Below are 26,395 nucleotides of genomic sequence, written 5' to 3' on the forward strand. Positions count from 1 at the left end.
CTTATTGTCAAACTGTTTTTCCCTTTCTTTAATGAATCATTGTATGAATTTAATACAGAACCATGTCTATTATTCATTCATTTGTTTTTTAATTTAATATTGATTGACTACTTATAGTATGTCAGGCACTATGCATATAAAGACAAAAAGCAAACTGTATTCAAGAAATTTACATCACAATGGAAGAAGACAAATGATTTGTTTCTCTGTGGCAAATATGTGCTATTATACATAAGTACATGGTTCTAAGGGAGCAGACTATGGGTCAGAAATTATTTTCTGAAATCTTTTTGATGGCTTCTGGTGAAAGTTGTGTGATATATAAAATGTGTACATATTTTCACGAACTTCTAAAACATATACTTTACCAGTTTTTAGTTACTGTGTTCATTATAGTAGAAAATGGAACTAACATAGATAGTTGAGTATTCAGGAACTCCTATTACATATCAGCCTCTTGCCCTAGCACATCGTTTATTTATCTGCCAATAAGGAACAAGGTTGATTGGCTTGAGTTTTATTTTGTTTCATTTTCCTTGTACAGTCTTTGTGCTATAGGCTGTAATGAACACTGATGTCAGGCAGTCATAATGGGGAGAAGAGATTTGGGGAATCCATTGCATAAGTGAATTGATTTCCAATGTGCAATGTAAGAGAAAAATAACATTTTAGGCTGGGTGCAGTGACTCATGCCTGTAATCCCAGCACTTTGGGAGGCCGAGGCGGGTGGATCACCTGAGGTCAGGAGTTTGAGACCAGCCTGACCAACAAGGTGAAAGCCCATCTCTACTAAAAATACAAAAATTAGCTGGACATGGTGGCAGGGGCCTGTAGTCCCAGCTACTCAGGAGGCTTAGACAGGAGAATTGCTTGAACCCAGGGTTCGGAGGTTGTAGTGAGCCTAGATCATGCCACTGCACTCTAGCCTGGGCAATGCAGCAAGAATCCATTTCCAAAAAAAAGGAAAAATAACATTTTAAAATCATCTTTGGGCCAGGCATGGTGGCTCATGCCTGTAATCCCAGCACTTTGGGAGTCCAAGGTGGAAGGATCACATGAGCCCAGGAATTCGACAGTAGCCAGCACAACAAGGCAAGACCCTGTCTCTACCAAAAAAAAAAAAAAAAAAAAAAAAAAAGCCAGGCATGGTGGCATGCACCATGTACCAACTACTCAGTAGGCTGAGGCAGAAAGATCACTTGGGCCCAGGAGTTTGAGGCTGCAATGAGCTATGATCGTGACACCACACTCCAGCCTGGGCGAGAGAGTGAGACACTGCCTCTAAAAATAATAAATAACGCCTTTATTGAGGTGCAATTTACATATAAAGAAATGGACTCCTTTTGTGCGTGCAGTTCAATTCATTCTGTCAAATGTATACACCATGTAAGTACTATCACAGTCATGGTAGATAACATCTCATCACTGCAGAAAGTTCTCTTATTCCCCTTTGCAGTCAAAGGTAGAAGCACTAACCCTGGCCTTAGGCAACCACTGATCTGCTTTCTGTCACTATAGATGAGTTTTGCCCATCCTAGAATTTAAACAATGTGTACTAGTTTGTGTCTAGCTTATTTTACTCAGCGTAATATTTTTGAGGTTCAGCCATGTTACATAGATTATGTATATGTTCCTTTTCATTTTTGAATAGTACTCCGTTTCATGGAATTTTTTTGTTTGTTTGTTTTTTTGAGACTCACTATCTTTTGAGACTCACTATCTTGCCCAGGCTAGAGTGCAGTATTGTTTTTTTTTTTTTTGGAGACGGAGTCTCGCTGTGTCACCCAGGCTGGAGTGCAGGGGCACGATCTCGGCTCACTGTAAGCTCCGCCTCCCGGGTTTACGCCATTCTCCTGCCTCAGCCTCCGAGTAGCTGGGACTACAGGCGCCCGCCACCTCGCCCGGCTAGTTTTTTGTATATTTTAGTAGAGACGGGGTTTCACCATGTTAGCCAGGATGGTCTCGATCTCCTGACCTCGTGATCCACCCGCTTCGGCCTCCCAAAGTGCTGGGATTACAGGCTTGAGCCACCGCGCCCGGCCTAGAGTGCAGTATTGTAATCATAGCTCACCACAGCCTCAACCTCCTGGGCTCAAGCACTCCTCCCATCTCAGCCTCCCAGGTAACTGGGACTGAGGGTGTGTACCACCATGCCCAGCCAGTTTTTAAATTTTTTGTAGAGATAGGGTCCCACAATGTTGCCCAGGCTTGTCTCGAACTCCTGGGTTCATGGGATCCTCCCACCTTGGCCTCCCAAAGTGCTGGGATTACAGGTATGAGCTGCCATACCCAGCCCCATTTTATGGATTTATCGAAATTTTTACATTCATTTATCAAAGTGTTTATATTCACAGATATGTTTTGGCAGGTAAGGTGACTAACTGGGAGCTCTGACATGTTCCAAGGAAACAAGGCTTTCCAGAGTTTCCATCAGATATAGCTTTGACTAGCAAGGGGCACCCCCAAAGGGCAGGCAATATCTTGACACCGTTTTCATTTCTATTTCATTTGGAGATTTGTGACTGCCAACTCAGATACTAGATGATTCTGTATGAATTAGTGGGAGGAATTATGAGAATAGAAGTCTCTATTGAGTAGGAGAGCATAAACTAAGACCACATGCCTGTGATGATAGTTTACAATGATTTGTGTGAGGAGTTACATGTATATTTCCTAAGTCCATATTCAAATTATTGATACTAAAAAAGACTGTGTGTGGTGGCTCACAACCGTAATCCCAGCAGCTGAGGTTGGGAGTTTGAGACCAGCCTGACCAATATGGAGAAACCCCATCTCTACTAAAAATACAAAATTAGCTAGGCGTGGTGGTGCATGCCTGTAATCCCAGCTATTCGGGAGGCTGAGGCAGGAGAATCGCTTGAACCCAGGAGGCGGAGGTTGTGGTGAGCCGAGATCACACCATTGCACTCCAGCCTGGGCAACAAGAGCAAAACTCCATCTCAAAAAAAACCATAAAAAAATAAAAAAGGACTGAAACTCTAATTCTCGTTTTATTTTCTTTTCTTTTTTTCTTTTCTTTTCTTTTTTTTTTTTTTTTTTTTTTGAGATGGAGTCTTGCTCTGTCACCCAGGCTGGAGTGCAGTGGCATGATCACGATCTCAGCTCACTGCAACCTCCACCTCCCGGGTTCACACCATTCTCCTGCCTCAGCCTCCTGAGTAGCTGGGACTACAGGCACCCGCCACCATGCCCGGCTAATTTTTTTTTTTTTTTTTTTTTTTTTTTGTATTTTTAGTAGAGACAGGGTTTCACTGTGTTAGCCAGGATGGTTTACATCTCCTGACTTCCACCTGCCTCAGCCTCCCAAAGTGCTGGGATTAAAGGCATGAGCTACCACGCCCGGCCCTCTAGTTCTCATTTTCTTATTTTCCAAGATAACCTGTTGATGGACATTTGGGGTTTTATTTCCTAGTTTGAGCTATTAGTAGTAATAAAGCTGCTGTGAGCATTCATTTACAAATATTTGTATAGATATATTTTTATTTCTCTTGGGTAAATACGTAAAAGTGTAATTACTGGGACACAGTAAGTATATGCTTAACTTTATAAGAAATTGACAAACTGCCAAAATGTTTGTACCATTTAAATTTCTGCCAGCAATATACATATGTACCTAGATTGTTTTCTCCAATCCCCTTCCTCAGTGCATGATTATGTTGCTTAACTATGACCAGCGTGTCTTCATCCCAAAACTTGGCCAAACTGAGCCTCAAACCCTATACCTACAGGTCTTGTCTTTCTTAACAGACAAGAAATATAGTTCTAGGAAGCTGCTGTGTTTACCCCATTTTCTTATTTTGATTCAGCTTACCTGCTGAGTACAGTTTTCTCTTATTGTACCCTTGCCTTACTTAACACTTTGAATCTCTTAAAACATTATTGCTTTTACTCTGACATTCCTAAGACATTACTAATTCTGCTTCCCCCAGGGTGACTTTTCCTATTGACCTTATGGAAGGGGACTGGGAGCTCCAGTCTCTGGGCCTTTAAAGCAGCCTGAGACATGTTTTCCTCATAATAGGACCTGATTGACAAATTAGCAGAACACTCATTCCTCTGAGCTAAGGGGCTAAGGATTTACAGATGAACTGTATCCAGGATTTAGGAAAGTACTTAATTCTATTCCTGTGCATATATATCAGGTTCACAAATCTATTCATTAATGGTAGACTTGTGCTTATTTTGTAGGTCTGAATAGATATGTAGGTATACACATACCCTTACATCTCAATCTCCATTTGTATTCACTGCATTGGAAATTTATATTTTATGTATCCATGCATAAAGTGCCTAGTTTAGTGTTATACAACCTCTGGGCACTCAATAAATATTAATTGAATTGAAATAATGGCATCCCTTATAAATATTCATAGGCAAATAAAACTATCTACATATATGGAGTATGAAGCATTCCTCTAGAAATATTTGAGTTAAAATGATTAAAAACCAGTGTAGTGATTTCATTATGTGACAATATAGGTATTGCAGGAGCTATTCACTAGTTGTAGACAGTATCTTGAGGAGAAGTAAATGTGTATATATGTATATGTTTTTTAATATACATAATTTAATATAATATAGTTATTTTACTGTATGTAAAATATGAGGCTATGTCTCATGGGCTAAGAATTAACTATCTAGATGGATGGATGAAATCCACTTCTGGCAGAAATCTTTGAAGCCTTTGCATAGATAGTAATACTTATGAAGTACCATCTAATCAAGTGGACTAAAGGACTAAAGCAAAGATGATATAGTAGAGTCTTGATCTGGCCTTCTGCCATTGGGGAAAGAAGGGAATTATCTTTACTGCATAGCTGTTCTTCAACTTCAATACTAGGGCTGCTCAGACTAGTTAGTTGATGTACTTCATTTCTGAGTATATGACATTCAACTCACTTTAGATGGCTAGCATGGTCAGTCTGTCTTTGAGATGTGAAATATGCACCGTGCTTTCTTGTTTATTTCTTTTTTCTTTTTTCTTTTGGATATGGAGTCTTGCTCCGCTCTGTCACCCAGGCTGCAGTGCAGTGGCGTGATCTCGGCTCACTGCAAGCTCCGCCTCCCAGGTTCACACCATTCTCCTGCCTCAGCCTCCCGAGTAGCTGGGACTACGCCCGCCCGTCACCACGCCCAGCTAATTTTTTTTGTATTTTTAGTGGAGACAGGGTTTCACCGTGTTAGCCAGATGGTCTCAATCTCCTGACCTCGTGATCTGCCCGCCTTGGCCTCCCAAAGTGCTGGGATTACAGGTGTGAGCCACCGCACCTGGCCTGCTTTGTTGTTTATTTCAACTAATCTAAAAGTGAGAGCAGTTATGGTGTATGGCTGGTTATATATATATATTTTTGGAGTTGGTTAATCTGTGGAGAGGTGAGACCACCAAGTACCCAATGTTAAGAGGTATAGCTCAGCAACTCAACCTACCAAAAATGTTTTCGAATAGATAGCATTTGTGCAAAAAAGCCCCTCTAGGCAGTTCTCTGATTTTTTTTCTGTCTCTTAACTCCCCATGCCTTCTTCTTTTTTTTTTCTTACAGATCATGTTTCAGGCATATGGAGACAAACAGGGACCACTGCATGGAATGTTAATTAATACTCCTTATGTGACCAAAGACCTGCTGCAATCAAAGAGGTTCCAGGCGCAATCCTTAGGGACAACATACATATATGATATCCCAGAGATGTTTCGGCAGGTAAGATGCCTAACCAGAGGGTCTGACATGTTCTAAGGAGGCAGGGTTTCCCTGAATTTCCATCAGATGCAGTTTTGGCTAGAATGGGGCACTCCACAAAGGGCAAGAAATATCTTGACACTGTTTTCATTTCTGTTTCATTTGAGGGTTGGTGACTGCCAACTCAGATATTGGATGGTTATTTATGAATTAATGAGAGAAATGGTGAGAATAGAAGTCTCTATTGAGTAGGAGAGAGTAAACTAAGATTATTTGCCTGTGGTGATAGTTTACAGTGACTTGTGTGAAGAGTTATATGTGTATTTCCTAAGTCTATATTCAAATTATGGATATTAAAAAAGAGATCTGGTACTTTAGTTCTCATTTTCCAAGATAACCCTGGTTCCTAGTTGATAGCCTAGATTAATATGATGAGAATCAATATAGATAGCATAGACAAATGGATACAGAGTTCATAGTACACAGTTTAGAGTATAAGTTTTTTGTGGGAGATTTATTATAGCTGAATAAAAACTAGCATGAGAAAATACAACATTATGAATCTCAACCTCTATATGAAAATAAATTCCTTCAGTCTGTATGGTGAATCATCTCTATGCCGCACATTTTTCTTCTATCAATAGAAGGCAAGAAAAGTATATCACCAGTAGAAAATGCAGCCAATAAAGAATAAGGTATCAAAAGAATACTGAATTTGTCCTTTTTAAAAAAATCTATGAATATAGGATTTTTCCAAGTTCCCTAGTCAATACTACCAGTATTACCACATTTGAATTTTAGCAGAGTATATATGTGGCCTTAGTAAACAGTCTATGTAGAATTTCTGTGTTATTCACAAATACAAGAGATTACCTCTATGCAACTATTTGTTTACAAGTTCTGTCTCCTGAAAGATACTTTCATTTGGTATTTCCCTTTTATAGCATTGCTAGCCTAAAAGCTGAGTGTTAATTCGTTTCCCAATGCCAGTGCTATAAATATAATATAAATCACATTCTATATAAATATAATATAAATTACATTCTAAGTAATTCTTCCTATGTAATAGGCATAAATACAGTGATTAGGACACATAGGTATATATGAGTCATTTGGGCTTCAAATGTTGCTTTGAGGCAAGCAAAGAAAGAGCTGAACTAGCTCCCACTTCACGAGGGATTTATTTATAGGAAGTTGGGAATGGAAATCATAATATTTTTTAAATGAATAGGTATGTCTGTTTTTTTCAAAATTGAGCATAGTTGATCTGCACATTTACAAATAGTCACACACATCTAGTGAGCTAATTCCTGTGTATGGTCCTACAGCTATGAATAATATTAGAAAGAGGTTTCTTCCCTGGAATTTCTAGTAGAAACTTCATTCTGGCCTTCTTGGATTTTCTTTTTATTAGCTGAGTGTCATGTCATTTTCCTGAATATTCCTTTGTTGTCAAGTTTCTTTTTTTTTTTTTTTTTTTTTTTTGAGACAGAGTCTCGCTCCGTCGCCCAGGCTGGAGTGCAGTGGCTGGATCTCAGCTCACAGCAAGCTCCGCCTCCCGGGTTTACGCCATTCTCCCGCCTCAGCCTCCCGAGTAACTGGGACTACAGGTGCCCGCCACCTCGCCCGGCTAGTTTTTTGTATTTTTTAGTAGAGGCGAGGTTTCACCATGTTAGCCAGGATGGTCTCGATCTCCTGACCTCGTGATCCACCCGTCTCGGCCTCCCAAAGTGCTGGGATTACAGGCTTGAGCCACCGCGCCCGGCCGCTGTTGTCAAGTTTCTTTAGGATTTTCTTTTTCTTTGTTTTAAGGAGTTGATGCTACTTATTTAGTTTTCTAATGTTAGTATTCCTAGGATAGTGTTAGGTCTTTCCTGTTTGTTAATGCTCTGGTGCTGATTTGGAATCACTCAGTAGTTTGACTTTGTTGGAAAAGTGCCTGACTTTTGGCATGTAAAAAATAATTACAAATCTATTTTAACTGAGAATGGGAGCTGGGGAATTTAGTCTAATGTTTACACGCTGCGGAACACTTGGAAAAGAAAGCAAAACCAGATTGACTGAATCTTAATAATTATTTTTGTCTACATTGAAGTTATTGTCACTGATTAGTCAAACTTCTTTTCTCCACTAGTCCCTGATCAAACTCTGGGAGTCTATGTCCATTCAAGCATTTCTTCCATCTCCCCCTCTGCCTTCTGACATGCTGACTTACACCGAACTGGTATTGGATGATCAAGGTCAGCTGGTCCACATGAACAGGCTTCCAGGAGGAAATGAGGCAAGTAGTTGAAACCCCCCTTCCCTTTCTTATCTCTGTGCCCACTAGTACCAGCTTTCTGTGAGGTGTTCATTAAATAGCACTGCAGCATGGTAGTCTTGTTCGGAGAGTTATTAGAGAGAGCATTGACTGCGTATCAAGAAATTGTTAATTTTCTAGGTTTGATAATGGTATTATGATTTTGCTTTTTAAAATAGTATTGTTTTAACACAAAGAACTCAGTTTTAAAAAAATAAAAAGGAATATTGTTTTCTTTTAGAGATACAGACTGAAACATTTACAGATGTAATGATTTGCTTCTAAATAAAGAGGTGTGAGGGTGGGTGTGTAGATGAAACAGGGTTGGTCATGAGTTGATCATTGAAGCTAGGTGATAGGTACATGAAAATAGATTATTTTCCCTGTTTTTGTCTATGTCTGAAATTTGGGGATTTTCTTTTTTTCTTTTTTCTTTTATTGAGATGGTATCTCACTCTGTCACACAGGCTGGAGTGCAGTGGCTCAGTCTCAGTTCACTGCAGCCCTGACTTCCCTGGCTGAAGTGATCCTCTCACCTCAGCCTCCTGAGTAGCTGGTACTGCAGGTGTGCACCACTACACTTGGCTAATTTTTGTATTTTTTTCTAGAGATGGAGTTTCACCATGTTGGTCTCAAGCTCCTGAGCTCAAGCAATCTGCCTGCCTCAGCCACGCAAAGTGCTGGGATTATAGGTGTGCACCATTGTGCCCAGCGGGATTTTCTATAATGAAAACATTTAAAGTATAGTTTTGCCTAATGTTTTTTCTTATTTGGATTCATATTAATAAATGCATTTTTCATTGTCTTTTCCATGCTCAACTCATTTGATCTGGTGCTGTTGTGAGCATGATAAATGTGTTCTTGAAAGGGCTTAATCAGAATTAGGGGTTCAAACATAAAAGAATGTAACAAAGAACCCATTTTTTAATAATTATCCCAAGAATGCATTTTCTAGCCTTGGTATCCTTTCTCTCAGAGTGACCCATGAATAGTGATAAAAAGGCATATTTTGCCCTATACTCTTGTCCATGCATTATCATTCTTTCTGATTTTAACTGTCCTCCTAATGTACAGTTATAACAATGACAATACCAGTAACAAACATAAAAAGAGAGATATTTTTATTTCAACCTTAAATAGAATCCCTAGATAGATTTCATTCCATTGAAGGAGTAATCTTTACCTGTGTGTTCACCGTAAATAGGCTGGGTAGACCTTTGGAAATGATAAGCAGTTTGTTTCTATTTTATTCCATCTTTTTCAAAAAAATTTCACTATATATGCAAGGTGTGTGGCTATTTCAGTAATATGCCAGTAGATGCCAATAGTAAATGATTTGGTATCAAGATGGATGCAAGCATTGGACCAGATGGAGAGTATCAGACTTGTAGGAGTCTCAACAAATAGCAAAGTCAAGAGGATTGTGGTGGGAGGATGCAAAACATTTTGACAAGCATAGATATATACTCATCAGCACACAAAGTTGAAACAGGTTTGTGCCACTGTATGTAGCATCTGCCTAGTGAGCCCCTCAGCAGCAAAGAAAAGCTTCATTGTGCTAGACTTAAATTCTGATTCATTGAACAGTGTAGTCTTCAGGAATGGAAGGCACCCTTGTGAACATGGGGCTGAGAATAAAATGGTTTTAACTAATGTAATTAAAACACAAAATGAGATTTTTGGCCACGTGAAAGCTAGCTGCAGTGCTGTGTGAAACCCCTTGCCATGATCTTTCTCTCCTGCTTTCTTTCTGCCCTCATTCTGTGTTTGAGCGAATGGAGACTCAGGGAATAGTGAAGTCCCAGAGGGACAGAGCTCTGTTCTTGCTGAAATTACAAGCACAGAGCTGCCTGGGCATGAACATGTAGTGTTTACTCTGCCAGTATGAATACAAATAGTCTTATTATACAGGCCTCTGTACCCAAAGACCACACACACACACACACACACACACACACACACACACACGAATTTTTTAAAAATTAAAGGTTTTTTTTAACCCCTTTAAGACCTAACAAACCTTAGTGGAAAAGATATGTCTTAAACAGTTGCCTAGGACTATAGCTATGAGTAGTAGTAGATCTAGTATAGGAGCCATATGTTTTCCTTTGTCCAGTGCTTTAATAGTTTTGAAACCAGAAAGTGAATAGTATTTGTTCAAAAGATTTTGAGTTTTTGTCAGTTCTCACTTTCTTCTTGTTCTACAGTTTTCCCTCCTTAGTTGCCTATTTTCTTTGTTCTATTTTTCTTTTCAAATGATTGACTAGGATTGAGGCTGAGCGTTAGCTTGCTGTTTCTGAGCCTTTGAGCTCGGGAGGAGTGAGACTGATGTTCTTTTGTGAGCAGTTAGTGACTAATGCCCAGGATGGCTGGTGAAGTCAGTCATTGGCCTTAGCTAGATTATAGGGCACTGCACAACAGGAATGAGGTTGGGGTATTAGTATCAAACTCTGCTACCAATAGCTTGAACATACAATGGAGCATGTCTACTGAGAGACTGACCAATCTAAGGATGGAGTTTCAGCAGTCAGAACTCTGAGGGACAGCTGTGCCTAAGAGATGACGAGGTGTCAGTAGGATATATTTCCTCATGCTGAGCCCAGTTTTATCAGGGCAAGTTGACTTTCAGCTATTGTGGTTTAATTTTCTTTGGCCAAAGAGCAAGTTTGTCATGAGCCTGGCACTCTACATATTACCCCAAGAATGATGTGAAGGGAATGAAAAGAGCTCATGCTGATGAGATTTGGAGCAAATCTGTCCTGTCCCAAAGAGAATGGGCATATGAACAGAGCCTTGAGAAATAGTTTTATTAAAAAAGAATAAAAGATTGAGCTGTTAATGTTCTGAGAGCCAAAGCTCAATGTAAATGCATTGGTGCTATGTAGACATTAAATCATCATAATGTGGTGTTCTCCAAAAGTGACGGCTCTACCCGGTCATCATTGTGGGTGGTATTGCTTTACCTTGAAGGATTGGAGTTTCTGGGTTTGAAAACTAGCACATGGATATAAGGAGTAAGGGTAAAATGAGAGATTCCTTTAGAGTTTTCCCATGAATTGAGGTGCTTTTCTCCATGATCGAAGGCGGAAAACCTGCACTTATCAGACCATTGACTGTATGGGTGGCCAGTCTTTCTAAATTTTTTTGCAGGACAGTAAATAGGTAAAAAGGTGATGGGACCAGGACTTGGACCAATTCAGTTCCATTTAGTTTTAGGTAACTTCTTTGCCATTTGAGGAGGAATATTGGCTGTTTCAGTAGAGATGTGACCTGCATTTTGAACATTTATGCCTGTGTTTAGAGCAGGAGAAAGAGCTTTTCTGATGCGATATTAGCTACTGTCTCCTTTCTATTTTCCTAACTGTCCCTTCCCCATAAAGAAAGATGTAACTAAAGGAATACCACCTAATGCGTGATGAAAGGTATAGGAGAACACATTTTTCTCATTGTCATATTAGAATGGCATTACATTTAGTATGAATTTAGAGTAGAAATAAAAAAGATGTAGACTAAATCTGTGAACTACGTTATTTGCAAATAGCTCCAAAGATGAGTTGTCCAAGATTTTTCTTAATAGTTTCAAGTAAAGATGAAAATTGAGGAAAATGTGATTGCGACATAGACTAAACTGATCTCATTTCTAGCTGCTGTGATGCTAGAAATGCCATCACTGTATGTAAATACACAGCTACATGAATGTGTGCTGTTGAGCCTGGATACAGAAGAAATGCAGCCATCTAACAGTTCTACTTTACCACTTCTCAATTTTGGAGGAATTGTTTTCATTTTCCTGCCAGTTTACTAACCTGTTTTGATCCTTTGGTGGAAGCTATAATTGCAGGTGGGGACATTTTGAGTAACAGTTCGCAATCCAGTACAGCTGCTTTTCGCACTAAATCCTGTTATTAAAAAGCTCAGGCTAAGATCAAGCCAAGGGCTGTAACGGACTTGACAGAGAACAACTTAACTTTGCCTGGTAGGACAAAGAAAATTCTAGCCTTCTTGAGACTATGCTTATGTTTATTCTGAAATAAGTTATTAGCATTCTTTTATTTTATTTCTTTTGATCAGCTCTGTGAACTAGACCGATAATCTCTAAATTGGGCAATGCTGAAATATAGGTTAGAGAGTCAACTACCATAATAACTTTAGTGCTGGTAGAAATTAGGACCCTGTTTTTCTTACCATATCAGAACATGGGCAGCTTTTTAACATTCTGTCTCATCATGCCTGTCATGATGAAAAACTGAGATGAGAAGACGATGTTGCGATGTTGTATTTGGAAGCAGTTATAATAAGTAGGTACAAGATGTATACCCAAAAAAGGGTTGGTATTCAGAGACTGGAATTCTTGGTATAAATGTTTTTCTAGGAGGAAAGTATATTGAAAATTGAATGCAACTGGGGCCGGGTGCGGTGGCTTACACCTGTAATCCCAGCACTTTGGGAGGCTAAGGCGGGCGGATCACGAGGTCAAGAGATCGAGACCATCCTGGCCCATATGGTGAAACCCCGTCTCTGCTAAAAATACAAAAATTAACTGGGTGTGGTGATGCGTGCCTGTAGTCCCAGCTACTCCGCAGGCTGAGGCAGGAGAATCGCTTGAACCCAGGAGGCAGAGGTTGCAATGAGCCAAGATTGCGCCACTGCACTCCAGCCTGGTGACAGAGCAAGACTCTGTCTCAAAAAAAAAAAAGAAGGAAAAAAGAAAATTGAATGCAATTTGATGGTTACCTCTACACACACTATCACTCTTAAGAACTGTGGTAGCTCTAAGGCTTCATTTTTCCAGATGGGCGCTAGGTGTCAGGGTTTTTCCTTCTCAGCAGCTTAGCATTCACATGAGCCTCTTGAATTGCCTTGTTTGTTGAGGCAGATTCACTGGTGTCCTTTTTTCAGTTGGTATAGTAGCCTTTATCTAGTGTTCCTACAATAAACAATTGCAATTTTAACTCTTTGGTTGAAGAACCTTTGTACCTTGCATTAGGGATCTAATTTTTTTTTTTTTAAAGGAAGAGGATGATTGAAGAGGAAGTAAAGTAGTATAAATTAAAATTTAAAGACTAGCTTATAGCCAGGCATGGTGGCACATGCCTGTCATCCCAACACTTTGGGAGACCAAGGTTGGCGGATCACCAGGAGCTTGAGACCAGCCTGGCCAACATGGCGAAACCCTATCTCTACAAAATATATATATAAATTAGCTGGGCATGTTGGCAGGCACCTGTAACACAAGAATCTCTTGAGCCCAGGAGGCGGAGGATGCAGTGAGCCAAGATCGCACCACTGCACTCCAGCCTGGGCGACAGAGTAAGACTCTGGCTGAGAAAAAAAAAAAAAAAAGATTAGCTGCCATCGTGACTGGTATTTTGGTTTTAGTCCTGCTTTATGTTCTCAGGGGTAAAATGGTGGGGACAGTGGGGATTAGGGGTTCAGTTTTGGAACTGCTCAGCCCTACTAATACCCATATTTAATTATTGTTTAATTGTTGGCAATGTACTGATATCCTGTATCTCCCAAAGTATAGCATCTCATTAATTTTTTTATTTTAAACATATAAAAAAATACAGAGTGATATGACAAATACCCCTGCATCTACTGACCAGCTTAAACAAATCTTACCATTTTGACTGTGCTTTTCACTTACATGTCACTATAATCCTTTGAATCTCTAATTTGAGTATCAAAAAAACAATTTAGGAGTTGGTAGGGAAAGGAAGTTGGTAAGCTTATATAAGCCGAAAAGATTAGAAGAAGTTAATTAGTAGATCCATTTTGACAGTTGTTAGGCTGGACCTCTTAACCCAAAGGACCTCTTATTTTAGAAAAACCTCCATAACCCTCTGTCTTAATTCACTTGGTTGACATTTTCCATGCTCTCAAAGGAATTGCTTGGGTTATCCTGGACTCAGATTCTAGTGGAAAGCATTATGTTCTAAAACTGTGCCTATAGAGAGTGTGTATATGCTTATGGGTTTTGGTGGTGAGAAAAGGGTAGACCATTTCTCATGAACACAGGACCCAAATATTTAACATTAGATTTTTTATATTGTTTTACTCAGTTTAACCTCAAAATAGCTCCATAAATGTGATGCTAATTTGGATGCACTTTACTGTGCTTTTGTTTCCTTCTTTTGAGATCAGTTTGCCTTTTCATGCTGCGTATAGAAATTGAGTCAGTGTCAGTCTTTTAGATATATGATAGAAAAGAGGCATATTTAAATTGTACTATGCTGAAGGCGAGTTCTGAAATAGACCTAAGCGAAGCGGGTCTGAAAAACCAGGACCATGGTCTATGCATTGATTGTTCAACTTATAAAAAGGGTCTTTGCCATCAATCTGTCCCTGAAGATAGGAGAATGTTTATAAGTGCTTTAGGATCCTCAGCAGAAAAGGGTCAGATACATATGATTATGTATAATTATGATTATCCATAAATGATTATGGTTATATATAAGTATTCATAATTTGTGCTTGCCTTATTTTTCACCAAGGCTTTGAAAAATCAATTTTGAATCCTTGAGATTAAGTATAGAGAAAGATATATTATGACATATATGGTAAGATAGTTTTATTTTAATTCTATGTTTTTGTTCTTTATTCCCATTCTAAGTAAGTATATTTGGCTGCAAGTCTTTGTTTAAAATGATCTTCCAAACCAAATTTGGATCCCTCATTAGAAAAATAATGGAGGCTAATTTTGAAAAATAAGTCTTCCTACCATGGAATTACTTCTAATGAATTTCTGACACTGTTCTTTTGAGATGTATAAACTTTTCTCAGAATTTCTTCTGAATGACTATTATTGGTGTTGGAGATTTCTCATCAGGTTGAGTAGTTTTTACTCATTTTTTTGATAGCAAAATGAGGCTCAATAACCTTGATTGACTTTGAAAATCCTAACGCATCCACTGGCTCACTAAAGTAGCACTTGTGGAGGGCTCCTCAGTTTCTTTCAAAAATAAGTCTAGAGATAGCCTTCAAACAAAAGAATGTACTTGCCAGCATATTTATACCTGTCTTAAGTTGTAAGATTTTACTGAAAAAGAATGTGACATAGTACCCTATGTCAAGAAACTTTACAGCTCCAACCAGAGGCAATAATGAACATCAGGACAGCAACAGATGACACTAGAGAATGAGGTGTAGCGTGGGGCACCAGAGTTCAGCACTCATTCGTATGATTAATGGACAAGGCTTCTGGACTATAGTAGGCCAACCTGGTTAATTTCCGTATCAACCAATTAATCCTGGGCCCCATTTCTCAAATACCGCTGGCTTCTATGTGTTCCACTGCATGTTTTTTTAAAAATAATTCCTATGCTTATTAAATTACTGTATGTACATGTGTAAAATTACTGTGGTTTCATGTATATAAATGTTACAGGGAGAAATAATTCCCCTGTTCAAAACTATTATTTCTAATCTTTGATAACATTTTCAAAGAATTACCTCTGGGATGAAAATTTTTTGCTCTAAAAGTTATATTTTTCTTACCCTTTTATCGCTGTCTAGAGAGGTTGAGGTGAGTTTGTTCAGCCATTTTTGAATTATCCAAGCATGAAAAAAAGAGTTTTTCAGCTCTTAAGAAAATCATTTTGAGCTCTTTCATGTGATCACATAACACTAAACAATAGAACATTGATACCTGGCAAATAATACAATATGGAAAGGCATTGATGTATTTTTCAGCATGGCTTTTGCAAATGGCACAAATTAAGTCAAATATTGTATTTTAAGCCTTATGGCTTAAAAATATGTATTTTAAGACGTATACAGTATTTTCTGATATTTCATCAAGTATGTTTTATTAAGAGACTAACAGGAGTTAAAATTACTCTGATAATTATTTTCTGATAGTATATAATTAAAAGTACAGATTTAATATTCCATACAAGATACAAAAAGGGGAAGGAGGTAACATTTTGCTATGTATCTGAAAAGGAACTCAAGCTCAGGTTCCTTCTCTCTGGGTCTTAGTTTTGTCATCTTTATGATGCAGATGATGCCCAAGTCTGGGTTAGCGCTAACATGCTTGGATTCTTTGTATTGCTGCTCAAGGGCCTTGCAGGGTAGTCATCTTCCTGGCATTAGCAGAATTAGAACAATAGCTTTTACAGACTGTTCCAAAAAAAACTCAAGCTTTAGGCTTTTAGCATGAATATAACAAATACAGCTTTAACATCTCAGCCACAGCCTAACCTGTATTTAAATCTGTATGGAAAGATGTTGTTACAGCTCAAGTCAAAGTGTGGAGATGTAAGAAAGGCAACTGTGGCAAAGATACTCCCTTTCTGCTTCCCACAGCATAACTAGAGTTGATGGATACATCTTTCACCCTTAAAAAACAAAATCCTGGTATGTTTTGCCTCTTAGCTTTTCCTGCAAATTTCTTTGTTGAGCTTAATATTGTTTTATTTTGTAGTAACAACAGCAGCTTTGGAAAGTGCCTGTGTGCGCTTGCACATTCTATTCACACTGGTAGTACAATTAATGTTGATGTCAATTTTGGTGTTAATTTGGGGTCATGATTAGTGTTGACACTTTGTGTCAGACTAATGGCATTTATGGGCACCATCAGAATAAATGTTAATATTATCATGTTTTCACTATCTGTTATAGTAACATTAAACCGAGGTCCTTCCAGGAGAAAAAATACATATATGGATAGATAGATAATGCTGCTCTGTATCACTGGTGTTACTCAGCGAGAAAATGACATCTCAGGGCAGAATCCTAATCACTGTTTGGAGCATCAGAAATAATGATCACCTCTGATCGGAGGTTGTGAATAATTCATTCAGTTTGATTTTCATGTCCTGTCCAGTGATACTTTTCAAACCAAATGTGTTTCTACAGGAAAATAATGGTCCCACTTCTTATGGAAATACTGTGGCACAAATCATTTTACCCACATAAAAACAGTTAAATAAGACTGTTCTCTTCTGCTTGCCTTCTCCTTCCCATCCCCTCCTCCCTCACTTGAGCATGTTCATTCCAGAATCAGAATGTAGCCAGAGAAATATTTTCTGCCTTAGAACTTGTGTAAGGGAAACAAATATTTATTTCTGCTTATCCTTAGCTTATTCACTGTAGCTCTTTTCATCCTCTTCCCTTTTTCACTTTAAGGTAATTAGCTTAGGTTGATAACCCTAAACCTAATAAACCTGCTCATTGGAATGTTCTGTTATGAAAAATAACCTGAAATTAAATATTTTAAAACTTATTCATGGCTATAGTAATGAAAAAATAATTTGTAGTAAGTACTTAGGACCACTTGGTTCGTCACTGCACGAGAGAAGCAGTGATCAGAGAAGACGATGCTGGCACTGCCTGTTTGAGTCTAAAACTCATTAGACCATAAACCCACCCACTTATAAGCAAGCTGTAGGCTACCTTTTTGTTAATTTCTTAGCTCTTCCGTCTTCCTTCAGCTCTTAGTCCTGGCATGTCATTTTCACCAGGTTTCACCTGGATAAAAATGTTAGAGAGAAAGAGAAGACCCCCAAAAAGGGGGATTCAATGATGGGATCTCCTTTAGTCATTATTCTTCAGTTAATATACACGGCAGATTGGGCTTAGGTGAAATCAATGAATGTCACATTGCTAATCACATTGTCACACTGTGTATACTTTTATAGTGATTGTGGAATTTTCTATATGAAATCTCCATTGTGTATATAATATAGATAGACCCATCTATAGAAAGTAATTTGACTGAAAAACTTACAGTGTACTAATTAGAGGGTGAAATATGACTGTCTTCTGAAGCAATGACCTAATCCTTTGAGATGAAGCTATTCATTGGTAGAATATTTTGAACCATTTCTCCTGAATGTTGTGACCTCCTTTTTTTTTTTTTCCTAAATCTAACAAGGGCAAGGGAAAGCGTTTTTCAACCTAGTTTTCATCATCAGACAGAAAGTATTTTGCATTCAGAAACCATTTCCAGTATCAAATTCAATTTTGTCAAGTGATTAGTTGAGTTTGGTAGAGAATAATTTAAAAACACAAAGCTGGAAATGGCTATGATGCTTCTACACTGGAGGAGAGCAGTTGCTATTTTCAAGTTGCAAGCTTCCTCTCAGTGACTTTGCATCACAACTGGATTATTGTGTTGTATGCCTTTGCAGCTGTTACAGACCTGCATCTGTTGACACCATGTGTTCCTACCCATGACTGGTAGAAGAAATAGGGAATGGGTGATTGGGTACCTTCACTGCCTATCAGTGCAAACGTCCTTTTATGTACATATGTTTATGAAGTTCTTTAGCCCCCTTCAAGATGAAAGGTTCTGTATAAATATAAGCTTTCGATTTTAGTACATGTTTGTAATACATGTGGTACAGTCCTAAATATGTATTTAGCTGATAGGCACTGTTCTTGTCTATTGTACAAATATTGACTTTAAAAATATAAATATGTATTTAACCATCAGACCAGAAAAACACTGAAGCAGTTACTTCTCAGGTAGAGACATTAATATTGTATAAACCTATATATACATATGTTTACACTCTACCACATCATTGCAGAGCATTTCTTTTTAGAAAATGAAATGATAACCCAACAAACTTAGTTCTTGATATTTCTTTCTCTTTAAAGTGAGTCTCGATTTTTAATTTTCATATGTTTATCTCCTTCAAATTTTATATAAATAAGATCTGTTGTAGTATGACTACAATCTAGAATTAGTTCCTCTAAAATATGGGAAATTGATTAGGCTGGTGAGATTTTTTTCCCCCTTAAATTTTTTTTTTTTTATTATGGAAATGCTCAAACATACACTAAAGTAAGCATAAGTAATATAAACTCCCATGTACCTATCACCCAGTGAAGAAGTATTTGGTAGTTTTCTTTTCTCAGTTATTTTTTATTTTATAAAAAGTTAAAAAGTTATCAATGCAATATAAACACAAAAAAGTTTGGAGAATGGAAAAAAAACCAATACAATTTCATCATCCCAATAATTATCACCTCATTTTGCTGTTTCTTATTTATTTTTGTTTTTTCAGCATGCTTTTCAATTGATGAAGCTGTCATTCATACTATGCACTTACTATATACCAGTCACTATCCTAGGACTTAACATGTATTTAATCCTTTCAACAAACTTATGCAGTAGATTTTTATTACCCTTGTTTTACCAGTGAAGGAACCGAGGTACAGGGAGGTTGATAACTTACCTAAGGGTATATGGCTAGAAAGTTGAGTCTCAGTTCTGTCAAATTATCTTAGATTCGGATTCAGAAGAGTCTCAGAATGTGGCTCCTGAGTCTGACCCCTTTTCTAATTTAGTATTACATCATGGGTATTTTTAAATGCTCTTCCTAGTCTTCATAATCATCATCTTATAAGGCTGTACAGAACAGTAACAGTGATCTTGCTATCCAATTTACTTCCCTCCAAAATAATTTTAGCTTTTCAGGAAAGTTACAAAGATAGTATTAGAGAGTTCCGGTATACACTTTCCCAGCTTCTCTTAATGTTAACACCTTATATAACCATGATATAATTACCAAACTAAGAAATAAATATTGATACAATTGTATTAAATAAACCACAGACCTCTTTTTTTTTTTTTTTGCCAGTTTTTCTACTAATATCTTTTTAATTAAGGAACATACTTCCTTAATTTCTCTAGTAAAGAAAATACCATTTCTTGGCTGGGTGCGATGGCTCATGCCTGTTATCCCAGCACTTTGGGAGGCCGAGGCAGGTGGATCACCTGAGGTCAGGGGTTCAAGACCAGCCTGGCCAACATGGTGAAATCCCGTTTCTGTAAAAATACAAAAATTAGCTGGGTGTGGTGTTATGTGCCTGTAATCCTATCTGCTTGGGAGGCTGAGGCAGGATAATCACTTGAACCTGAGAGGCGGAGGTTGCAGCAAGCCAAGATTGCGTCACTGCACTCCAACCTAGGCAGAGGTTGCAGCAAGCCAAGATAGCGCCACTGTACTCCAGCCTGGGCAATGGCCTCAGACTCTGTCTAAAAAAAAAAAAAAAAAGAAAATACCATTTTTGTGTATGTGAACCTCCTTTTAAGAAATAAACACTTTGGGAGGCCAAGGCAGGCGGATCACAAGGTCAGGAGTTTGAGACCAGCCTGGCCAACATGGTGAAACCCCATTTCTACCAAAACAAACAACAACAAAAATACACACACACACACACACACACACACACACACACACACACACACACAAATTAGCCAGGCCTGGTGGCATGCACTTATAATCCCAGCTACTCAGGAGACTGAGGCAGGAGAATTGCTTGAACTCAGGAGGCGGAGGTTGCAGTGAGCTGAGATTGCACCATTGCACTCCAGCCTGGGAGACAGAGCAAGATTCCATCTCAAAAAAATAAATAAATAAAATAAAATAAACAATTCACATTAGCTATAAGGACAAGTTACTTAATTTCTCTGTGCCTTAATTTCCTTATGGCAATAATAACAGCTGCCTTTGAGTTAATAATAACTACCATTTGAAGGCTTTTGTATGCCAGGCTCTGTACTAGTTTAATATGGTGTTACTCACAACAATACCTCTAGAAAGGATCTGTCATCCCCATTTTATAATTGGAAAAGTGAAGCTATAAAATGTGAAGTATCCAAGGTTATACAGGTAGCATAAAGCTGAGATTTGAACCAAGACAGCTTAACTTTGCAGCTTAAGCTCTTAACCACTATCAGTAGTTGTCAACTTTTAGAACAGTACAGCAGATAGTAAATGTTCAATTAATGGTAGTTATTATGATAGCTATTGTTATTTTTAAAATAAAATAGTTTAAGAATAGGACTGTTATTCCATGACTTCTAAAATATATGTGGCAGACAATGTTCTGTGCCCTTGGTGTTAACTATTTTTCAAGTATTATTTTTAGAAGTGAGGCAGGGCGCAGTGGCTCACACCTATAATCCCAGCATTTTGGGAGGCCGAGACGGGAGGATCACTTGAGTCCAGGAGTTCAAGACCATCCTGGGTAAGATGGTGAGACCCCGTCTCTACAAAAAATAAAAAAAATTAGCTGGGCTTGGTGGTGACACACACGCCTGTGTGTGCTACACAGGAGGCTGAAAGGGAGAATCACTTAAGCCCAGGAGGCCGAGGCTGCAGTGAGCTGTATTTGCGCCACTGCACTCCAGCCTAGGTAACAGAGCAAGACCCTGTCTTAAAAAAAAAAAAAAAAAAAAATTGAAAAATAAAGAGACTCTGGAACTAGCAAGCATTATTACTCCCTTACTATGTGTAGTGTTCCTGGGAAGCACTAGAGGAGATGATAAAATTGTTCAAGATGGTAAGCCAAGAGCAATCCTAGGCAGCCTACGATTAGTTATCAGAAGAATTCTCAGGCTGGGCAAGGTGGCTCATGCGTGTAATCCCAGTAATTTGGGAGGCCGAGGCAGGACGATGGCTTGAGGCCAGGAGTTCGAGACCAGCCTGCAACATGGTGAAATCCTGTCTCTACAAAAAAATGCAAAAATTGGCCGAGTGTGATGGCACATGCCTGTAGTCCCAGTTATTTGGGAGGCTGAGGTGGGAGGATTGCCTTGAGCCCAGGAGTTGGAGGTTGCAAGTGAGCCAAGATTGCACCACTACACTCCCACCTGGGTGACAGAGCGAGACTCTGTCTCAAAAAAAAAAAAATTCTCTACACAGAGGTCTTAGTAGGAGATCAGAAAAGAGAGGAATTACTTTAGGCCGGGAGAAGCTTTACTGAGGAAATGGAATTTGGATGAACCTTTTGGAATGGGTAAGATTTGGATAGAGTGAGGGGAGAGGAGAGAGAAAGAGAAAGTTTTTTATGTAGAAGTTAATATAGTAGATTTCTGCTTTTAATAGTGTGTTTATCAAACCCATGGCTATTATTTTCTTAATTTCGCATGTGGGGACATTGAAGCTCAGTAAAATTAAACTAATTTTCTGAAGATCACACAGTTAGTTAATATAAGTGATAGCACCTGGATTTGGATCTAAGTTTGTTGGACTCCAAAGCCCATGTTCACCTTTATATGCCCTATCCTTTGATTAGCAGTGAAATCTAAATTTTAAAGTAAATTGTATAATAAATGCTTTCTTAGATGTTTGTCCATCATGCTACCTCAGAACTGAATGTCTTCCAATCAGGAATCTTGCTGCACTAAGACTGGAATAACACTCTGTATTCTGTAATGGTACTTTTTAAGACAGGAGGAGGGGTCGGTCGATGAGCAACACTCTTTGGAAAGACATTGATAAAGAGTATTGTGTTCTTGGTGCTGCTGTGTTGACACCTAATTAGAAGTCAATATTGCAAGCATAATGACCTAGCCAATTGCTGAACTCACTGCCCAAGTGACACAGTTAGAGTCCCCAGGTAGTAATGAAAGATAAGAGTATTATTTGCCTGCCCAGTGCCACATGGTCACAATGTTTACATTAGCACACAAATGCTGAAGTAGATTCTTCAGGGCTTGTATCTAATCTGCTTCTGGCCTATGTGGCTAAGGTTAATATATCATAAAATTTGGTGTAAAACCCAATATTTCTAACTACAAATGCATTTAGAGGAAAATTGACAGGAAATAGCTTTTCCTTCCTGAAAAACAAAAGATTTGGGGTTAGTGGGGCATGTGCGAAGGCAGATAAAATATTTCTGCTTGTACAGGGATTATATTAACTAGCTTCTTAGAAACCATAACCAAAATTATCCTGAAATTTGAGTGTTCGCTGTGCTATTTTTTGAATGATCTATTTTTCCTTCCTTTCTCTGTCTTTAATGAGTAGATGGAGTAATACCTTATCTTAGAAAGTGATTGGATTTTTTTCTGTGTGTTATATCCATTTTGATTTGTATTTGGCCAATGGTATGGTATATTAAATAGTTTATATTTGTCTGTGGGTGTTTCATATATATATTTCCTAATGCTGAGAATCACAAATAGCTGTGTAGAATGCTTCAACCAGCCTGATTACAGTGGATGTGCAATTGGATTGAGGAATGTGTACTCAGAGCTTATGATCACTGGCCCGGTTGAGTCTGGGTGATGCATGTGGCTTTCCAGGGATGCTGCTATTTACATCTGTTAATGGCCCTTCTTGATGGCCAGCTCCCCAATGAGGTGATATGCAGCAGCCTGGGGATGAGGGACCAAGGCTGCAGATGTGGCTGGGCTCCATTAGGCAGAACCAGGGATGCTCATCTGGTAGGTAGGCTTTGTGTTCGGTGGCGAGTGGTGGGGGCAAGGAGGGGGGTGAGAGACAGAAAGAAAGGGGGAAAAATGAATGGAAAACATTACTTATCCAGGTATAGGGGAAACAGGCAGACATGAAAAACTACAGCTGTAACTAGAGTATGAATGAGTAGAATAGAAAAGAAATGGAACTAGCAAATATACAAGTAGAAGGATTGACTAGTTCTCATATCGAAGGGGATTAAAACAGGAGAGGGCTATGAGAGTGTGGGAAGAGACATGTCACCTCTGCCTTTTAAGTCAATATCATTTATTTATGTCGCTGGCCATATGCTGCTGAACAGAGAGCAGAGATTTACATATAGTGCATCAAGAGATTAGTTCTTTCCATCCTTTGGTTTTCTGGTGCTGGGAGAAAGCAAGAGATGCTCACAAGGATGCAATGTTGAGCATTAGTAAATTCTTGCAGAAATGGAACGTACCTGAAACAAACCAGTAAGGAGTGTTTCTGTTATTCCTATCAAATGCTAGAGGACAGTACAAGGAGCCTGGATCATGAAAAGTGTACAGTCCATGAGAAGTGATTCTTTTTCTGCTTCCTTGTGTGTTGAAGATTTCTTGGAACAAACGTCACAAAAGATGGAGATAGTGTCTGTGTTAGTCCATTTGTGTTGCTATAAAGGAATACCTGTGGCTGGATAATTTATCAAGAAAAGAGGTTAATTTGGCTCATGGTTCTGCAGGCTCTATAAGCATGGCAACTGCATCTGTTGGGCTTCTGGTAAGGGTCTCAGGAAGCTTATGATCTTGGAGGAAGGTGAAGGGGGACCCAGGCATTACATGGTGAGAGAGGGAGCAAGAGAGAGGTGGGGGGCAAGGTGCCACACTCTTTTTTTTTTTTGCACCATGACATTCTTGAGTTAATTTGAGTCACCCCTGGGTGAGAGGGCCCTGCACCTAGAAGAAGGTGTTGGGCCTCTTGGTGGTGAAGTATGGCTTATGCTAACCATGCAGGACCCTGTGGGGCAGTGGGAACTTGATCTCAGAGTCATGGAACTGTTTGACTGCCAGCTGGCAGCACTTGCTGACCGCAGTCTCCACCTTCATGATCTGGGTGGAGTGGGCCTGTGTGTGATGCCAGGTGCCCATGTCTCACTAGCACTGGATGACAGCACCCATGGTGGTCAAGTCCTGGTATCCAGTACATGTTGTGGGTGCTGCTACAGGAGTCGTAGTGCAGCTAGATGCCAGATTTCTTCACCTGCAGGGGGGATTTCTCGAACACCTACCTACAGTAGACAATTTTCCCTGAAGACTTCTTATCTTCTTTTGCTGAGGTACCAAGTACCAGAGGCGGGACTTGGCAATGACATGATTAGGTGCAAAGATTCACATACCACAGAAGGGCAGCATGTGGCATTTGGGGGTGGGCAGATAGCAACCCACCACCTTGTACTCTCGTAGTGTGCCCAAGGCGTTCATAGCACTCTCTACATGCTTGCTTTCACCTGCAAAAGGCCACACTCTTTCAAACAACCAGATCTAGCATGAACTCAGATCAGAGGGGAGCACCAAGCTATTCATGAGGGATCCACCCCATGACCCAAACACCTCACACCAGGCCCCATTTCTAACGTTAGGGATCATATCTCAACATGAGATTTAGAGAGGACAGACATCCAAACCATATCAGTGTCTTAGTATATATGGCAGTAAAATGAGAAATTAATCAACAGTGCCATGGCATTCTTCCACATGTATCCTGAGTACATTTGGATTTTGGCTTTTCTGCCTTCTTTGAGCAGGCCCAAAGAAGGAATTGAGACAGTTTTGAAATACACAGTAGATCAGCTGTTCTCAGCATAATCTAGCAGCATATTAGAATGTCTTTTTAGTTTCCCACAGGGAGTGTGGCTCTTTAGCAATGTGTATCTTTACATAATGGCTGTGCCTAGGTATACTCTGATACCTTCAAGGAACCTGGAAAAAATTCTGCATGTAAAGAACTTCTGTTCATTCGTTTGTTTATGCCTTTCCAGATTGGCATGGTAGCTTGGAAAATGACCTTTAAAAGTCCTGAATATCCAGAAGGCCGAGATATCATTGTTATTGGCAATGACATCACATACCGAATTGGGTCCTTTGGGCCTCAAGAGGATTGGTTATTTCTCAGAGCTTCTGAACTTGCCAGGGCAGAAGGTATTCCACGCATCTATGTATCAGCCAACAGTGGAGCAAGAATCGGACTGGCAGAAGAAATTCGTCATATGTTTCATGTGGCCTGGGTAGATCCTGAGGATCCTTACAAGGTACACACTAAGAACATATAATATTTCAAAGTGCTATATGGTTATGCTACATGTGTGGATAGGTAGGGGAAAGGTAGAGGTTTAAGTTCAAAAATCACCACTTATGGTAACAATTAAGTATAAACAAAATTATTTATGAAAATTCCTTAAGACACCATATTAGAGACAAATTATTTCTCAATATGTTCATCTGGTTTTTCTTCCAACTATAAAACAGGTTGCTGTTTCTTTGGTTGAGCACTAGATGAAATAGTAGGTATGCATTTAGTGTGAGACATGCTAAACCAAAAATATCTATCTTTAAACTATTTCATTGTGGCTTCCAGGATTTATGGTCAATCATCAACAAAATCCCTTACCTCCTCATCTTCTACTCCAACCTCCTTGTTCACCTTGAGATCTGTCTCTCCTCTAAAGATATTGCTTCCCCTGTAGCCCTCTGGAGTACTGACTGATTTCTGTCTTTCTTTTGTACCACTGAGCCTGGAAGGGGAACATTGTCCTCCTTACCCTCCTTGCTGCTTCCGGACACCTCTCCCTTCTCTCTGAAAAAATCCCATCTTTGAATCTCATGTCATCAGACTGTGCCATACCCTCACTGCTCCTTGTGTTTCCTGATCCTTTGGTCACTCCCTCTCATTCTTTGCATCTTTTAGTTCCTGGCACATTGTCACTCTGTCCATTACTCCTAGTCATGTGATAATTCTTGGTGATTGCTATATCCACATAGATGATCCTTCCCATAATCTGGCTTCTTGGATCCTTGACTCCTTTTCTTCTAATGGTTCTATCCTATACCCTAGCCCAGCCTCTCATTCCCCATAATCTCAATTTCAAGTATCTCTTTCTTTGCCACCCCCTCCATCCTCTTTTCAGCTCTCTCTCTCTCTAGTCTGACAATCCTTTGAAATCATCA

General features: G+C 39.1%; 1 protein-coding gene and 1 pseudogene across 8 annotated transcripts in view; one reads left to right on the plus strand and one right to left on the minus strand.

Annotated features, from left to right (window-relative positions):
- Positions 1 to 26,395, plus strand: part of ACACA (acetyl-CoA carboxylase alpha) — a 332,440-nt gene that overhangs the window by 230,561 nt on the left and 75,484 nt on the right. For all 8 annotated transcript variants that reach the window (XM_008011156.3, XM_037993719.2, XM_037993724.2 and 5 more), the window contains 3 exons: positions 5,562 to 5,717; positions 7,831 to 7,977; positions 25,210 to 25,479. In XM_008011156.3, coding sequence (XP_008009347.1) covers positions 5,562 to 5,717; positions 7,831 to 7,977; positions 25,210 to 25,479 — 573 coding nt within the window. The remainder of the gene's footprint in view (positions 1 to 5,561; positions 5,718 to 7,830; positions 7,978 to 25,209; positions 25,480 to 26,395) is intronic.
- On the minus strand, positions 24,128 to 24,652 carry LOC103242787 (large ribosomal subunit protein eL20 pseudogene; annotated as a pseudogene).

The sequence above is a fragment of the Chlorocebus sabaeus genome, chromosome 16 (assembly GCF_047675955.1).
Source record: "Chlorocebus sabaeus isolate Y175 chromosome 16, mChlSab1.0.hap1, whole genome shotgun sequence".
NCBI classification, from domain to species: Eukaryota; Metazoa; Chordata; class Mammalia; order Primates; family Cercopithecidae; genus Chlorocebus; species Chlorocebus sabaeus.